We start from the raw sequence: 5,331 nt of genomic DNA on the forward strand, positions 1-5,331 counted from the left end.
AGGACCGTTCTCCACAAGGGGAGCTACAAGATCCCACAGAAACCTTTCAAGCTTGGGGTTGATCTGACTTATAATTCTTTCAATAAGTACTCCCATTTTGTGTGTCCTTGGCGCTTCAAACCTACCAGCCACTCCTCGGAAGGAAGATTGGGCAATCTACTTCCGTAGAGATACCACCTCAGAAACCCAAGGAGGGGTCGCTATGAGTCAAATTGACTCAATAGCAGTGAGTTTGGTATTGGTTTTGGTTTGGCTTGGGTCTGGGCTGCCCTCACAAGTGCATGTGTCAATTAGTACCTGTCTTCCAGGCGTTTAGAGTCAGTTGACTGTCAGGCACTCACTTAGGCCAGAGCCAAAGCCTAATCACCTCAAGAGGTTGCAGTCTCTCAAAGCGCCCAGCTTGGTGTGGGTGCTGCTGAGCTCTGAGCAGGGAGAACAGGCCACCTCACTGCAGGCTCTTCACAGCTATTTTTCCACCCCCAGCTTCTCAGCCCACCACCATGAGTCGCAGCAGCACAAGCAGCAGAGCTGAAAAGGCAATGACAAGCATGCTCTGGGGTGAGTTAGGACAGAAGCTCATTCTCAGAGCAGTCCAGGCAATGTCCCACCTTCTGTTCCAAGCAGAAGCCTGCGCTTGGGGGGGTGTGCAGATGTGTTAGGGCTGGAGGAGAGAAAGGGAGAGCCTCTCTGGAGCCTCTCTGCCCTACTTTCCTCTTTCCCTCTCTTCCCAGGCTGTGAGCTAAATCAGGAGAAGCGAACTTGGACTTACAAACCCCAGATGGAGGGGAAGCAGGACTGTAAGCTATTGCTTAGTACGGTGAGTGTGCCCCCAGATGAGAAAGGTTGGAGCAGGGAGGAACTTGGCCTCCTTCAGAGGAGGAGGTGGGAGTCACTGGTCTCAAAAGACAAGAATAGGATTTTCCCATCTGTCCTCAAGATGAAGCATCTCTGTCCATTTTCAACTCCTCTTAGATTTGCTTGGGGGAGAAAGCCAAAGAGGAAATGAATCTCGTGGAAATCCTGCCCCCGGTGAACCAGGCAAACAAGAAGACGCAGCCCATTATCATTGCCTCTCTTCAGGCCTCCATCCTACCCATGGTGAGCCTTTCCCAGCAGCCTGAGGAACATTGCCCCACTCTGGCACCAGGAGGCCCCTGCTCAGGCCCGACCCTCTGGGTGGGATGGACACAAACGGGGAAACATTCATACTACAGAAGCGCACACACGTCAAAGACGCAAAGTAGCCTATGACTCAGAGTCTGGGAGAGCCCTGGTCTTCCATTCCAGCATTGCCCTTTATGAGCTTTGTGACCTTGGGTAAGTTAGAGAACCTATCTCAAAAAATTACATTTTAAAATTGCTTATTGCTGGGGACAGAAATACTGTTGATGTTTTACTTATTGATTGGGTATCCAGAAATTCTCATTAATTCTAAGAATTTATCGAAGATTTTCTAGAATAATCATTGTGTGTGAATAATGGCAATTTTGTGTGCCCCGGCTAGGACCTCCAGTGTGATGTTGGATAGAAGTGATAATGGTAGATATTCTATCCTTATCTCATTGCTGATATTTAAAAGAGTGCATCTAGTATTTCTTCATTAAGTATGGTGGTTTTGATGTTGTTGTTAGGTACTGCTGAGTCAGTTCCAAATCATAATGACCCTGTGTACAACAGAACAAAACACTGCCCGGTATTGTGCCATCCTCACAGTTGTCGCTAATGTTTGAGCCCATTGTTGAAACCACTGTGTCAATCCATCTCCTTAAGGGTCTTCCTCTTTTTCACTTTACCAAGCATGATGTTCTTTCTTCTCCAGGGACTGGTCCCTTCTGGAAACATGTCCAAGATACTTGAGATACCCTTTATCAGGCAGGACTTCAAGTAGTTCATTCTGTTGTACCCTCTGCTGAGGATTTGCATTTCCCCTCCAGATATCTTGAATCACAATCTGCATTTTAACAAGATCTCCAGATGATTCTTATAGATTCCCAAGTGATTCTTATATATATGCATAAGAATACACATGTATTATAAGAATTACCCAGGGATCTTGGTAAAAGGTAGGTTCTGATTCAGTATATCTGAAATGGAATTGCAAATTCTCAGCAGAAGGTCCAACTGGAATGAACCAGTTCAAAGCTCTTTATCAGGTTAAGGAAGTCCTCTTCTGGTTTACTTTGCTTTAAATTATTTTAATCATGAATAAAGGTTAAATTTTATCAAATGCTTTTTTTATTCGTATAATCATAGGTTATTTCTTCTTTAATCTGTTAACTGGTAAATACTAGTAATAGAATAATATTTAACCAGCTTTGTATTCCTCAAGTAAACACTACTTGATCATACTATATACTCATAAGTGAGGTTGGCCTATAATTTCCCTTATCTTATTTGGGTATCAAGATACACTAGCCACATGAACTGAGAGATGGAGTGTCATCTCCTCCTATTCTCTGGAACAGCAAATACAGAATTATCTATACACAATTCCTATATACAGCTATTTACTTGATGGATCTAATTGATGTCCAGAAGATATTCCAAACTATTCTTAGCATATATATCTAAATCTAAATTTTTAGTTTTATTTATATTTTTTCCCCAAAATCTGATCCCATCTCAGTAAATAGCAGTTCTGTTCTTCCAATTAGGACAAATAACTCTCTCTCAAACCTGTGTCTGTCTGATCCACCAACAAATCCTGTTGGCTCTCCTTTAATAATATACCCTAACTCTGACCAAGTCTCACCACCTCCCCTGCTGCACTTGGTCTGCATGACCATTGTCTCTTGCTAGAACATTTTGGTCAATGACTTCCCTTTTCACTCAAAAAACACCAAAATCTTTACCATGGCTTCAAAGCCCTCTGTATTCTGGCCTCAGCAACTTCTCTGACCTAAACCTTTGCTATTCTCCCCTCCTTAACCCTACTCCAACCACAATGGCTTCCTTGAATGCACCTTGAAAACTCCAAACACACTCCCTCTTCAGCATCCTTGCACTTAATTCTTCCCCACTCTGGGAAACTTCCTGTGCTCATTCCCATGGCTTACTCTTCAATGGAAGAGTCATCTGAGAGAGGTCTTCCCCATAGGACCCATTACTGACATCATTTTTTTACCTGTATATGGTTCCCCCACCCCCCAACTAGCATATAAGCTCCAAGAAAGCAGGGACTCTGTTTCGTTCACTGCATAATTTACATGCAATAAAATTGACCACTCTCAAGTTTATAATTTGATGAGTTTTTGGTAAATGTATATAGTTGTGTAATCAAGGTAGAGAAAATTTCCATCACTCCAAAAAATTTCTCCATGCCTCTTTGCAGTTAATCGCTTCCACCTCCCACTTTCTCTGGCAACCATTGATCTTTCTATTACTATAGTTTTGCCTTTTCTAGAAATTCCTATAAATGGAATCATACAGTGTGTTGTCTTCCATGCCCAACTTTTTTCACTGAGCACATGCTGTTGAGATTTATCCATGTTGTTGGTGAGTAACGTGCCCAGTATATATGTGTGTGTGTCTGTAGGTATACATGTAATTTGTTTATTCACATGTTAATGGGCATTTGGGTTGTTTGCAGTTTCAGACTATTATGAATGAAGCTGTTATGAAAATTTAAGTGCAAGTCTTTGTGTGAACATATGTTTTAGTTTCTCTTGGGTAAATGCCTACAAGTGGAACTGCTGGTAACAATATATATATAGAGAGAGAGAGAGTAACACTATATTATACAAAACTGCCAAACTATTCCCCAAAGTGATATACCATTTGGCTATCAGCAAAATATGAGAATTCCAGTTGCTCCATATTCTCACCAATGCTTAATATATTATTAGTTGTCTTAATTTGACCCAGTCTAATGGATGTATAGATAATGTGTGCCACATTATGGTAGTCTTTGTGTTTCCTTAAGATGTTGAGCATCTTTTCATGTGTTTATTGGTCATTTATCTTTTGTAAAATGCCTATTTTGCTCATTTTTAAATTGGGTTATTCTTATTGAGTTATTGTTATTAGTTACCAATAAGTCCATTCTGACTCATGGTAACCCCATACGTTACAGAGTAGAACTGCTCCATGGGGTTTTCTTGGGTCTTAACAGACACAGATCTCCAGGCCTTTTCTTTGGTGGTATTGCTGGATGGGTTCCAACTGCAAACCCTTCCATTTGTTGTTGTTGTTGTTGTTATGTGCCGTGGAGTCGGCCCCGACTCATAGCGACCCCTCCTTGGGTTTCCGAGGCAGTATCACTACGGAAGTAGGATTGCCCAACCTTCCTTCCAAGGAGTGGCTGGTGGGTTTGAACCGCCAGCCGTCTGGTTAGCAGGCAAGTGTCTGAAAATAAACCATTTGTGCTACCCAGGGACATTTTATTATGTTACAGAAGTTCATTATACATTTTAAATATAAGTCCTTTATAAAATATAATGTATTTCAAATATTTTCTCCAAGTGTGTAGCTTGCCTATTTCATAATTCTTAATGGTGTTTTTTTGAAGAGCATAAGATTTTGTTTTTGTTTTTTATTAATTAGTCCAGTATAACAAGGTTTTTGTTTAGTTTTGTTTTCCCTGTTATGGTTCTTTCTTCTCGTATCTTATGTAAGAAATCTTGGCCTAGAGTAGGAACTGAGATCTTAAAAGCTGGCAAGCAGCCATCTAGATGCAACGATGGGTCTCTCCTCATCCAAAGCAAAGAAAAATGAAGAAAACCAAAGATTTATGGAAACAATTAGTCCGGCTGACTTGTACGCCATGTGATCCTCAGCCTGTATGACTAAGAGACCAGAACTAGATGGTGCCCGGCTACTACTGTCAACCATTCAGAGGGGGATCTATGTAGGAGATCCTGGATAGAGTAGGAGAACAATGTGGAACAACAATGTGGAATAAAACTCAAAATCATTTGGGGGTGGGGAAGGGACCGGGTTTGCTGGTCTGATAGAGCCACTGATGGAACCACTGAGACTATGGCCCCTAACTGCCCTTCAGGTCTGGAGCTGAACCCACATCTGTGGCTTTCAGCCAAACAAAAGACAGGCATATGAGGTGGACATTTACACTAGGTATATACACTCCTTGGAGAGATCAATCATGGGAGAATAGAAGGGCTGTATATGCACAGGGACATAGCTCAGGTGGCAGAAGTGCATGGAGGGAAGGACACAGGGAAGAGGTAACTATGGGGAGGAAGTGGGAGGGGAGCTGTTGCACTGTGGGAAATTGTAGTCAATGTCATGAGTTAAAGTGTATGTGAACTGCTGTATGGAAAGTGAATTTTCTCTGTAAACTTTCACCCAAATCACAATTAAAAAAAAAAAAAA

General features: G+C 41.8%; 1 protein-coding gene across 1 annotated transcript in view; it reads left to right on the forward strand.

The window, feature by feature from the left end:
* The first annotated feature begins 500 nt into the window (after positions 1-500).
* The window catches only part of NPM2 (nucleophosmin/nucleoplasmin 2), a 58,514-nt gene continuing 53,683 nt past the window's right edge, over positions 501-5,331 (forward strand). Inside the window, exons 1-3 of the mRNA XM_007950798.1 lie at positions 501-558; positions 732-817; positions 973-1,098. Coding sequence (XP_007948989.1) covers positions 501-558; positions 732-817; positions 973-1,098 — 270 coding nt within the window. The remainder of the gene's footprint in view (positions 559-731; positions 818-972; positions 1,099-5,331) is intronic.

The sequence above is a fragment of the Orycteropus afer genome, unplaced genomic scaffold (genome assembly GCF_000298275.1).
Source record: "Orycteropus afer afer isolate SDZICR_OR568_19922 unplaced genomic scaffold, OryAfe1.0 scaffold00289, whole genome shotgun sequence".
Taxonomy (NCBI): domain Eukaryota; kingdom Metazoa; phylum Chordata; class Mammalia; order Tubulidentata; family Orycteropodidae; genus Orycteropus; species Orycteropus afer.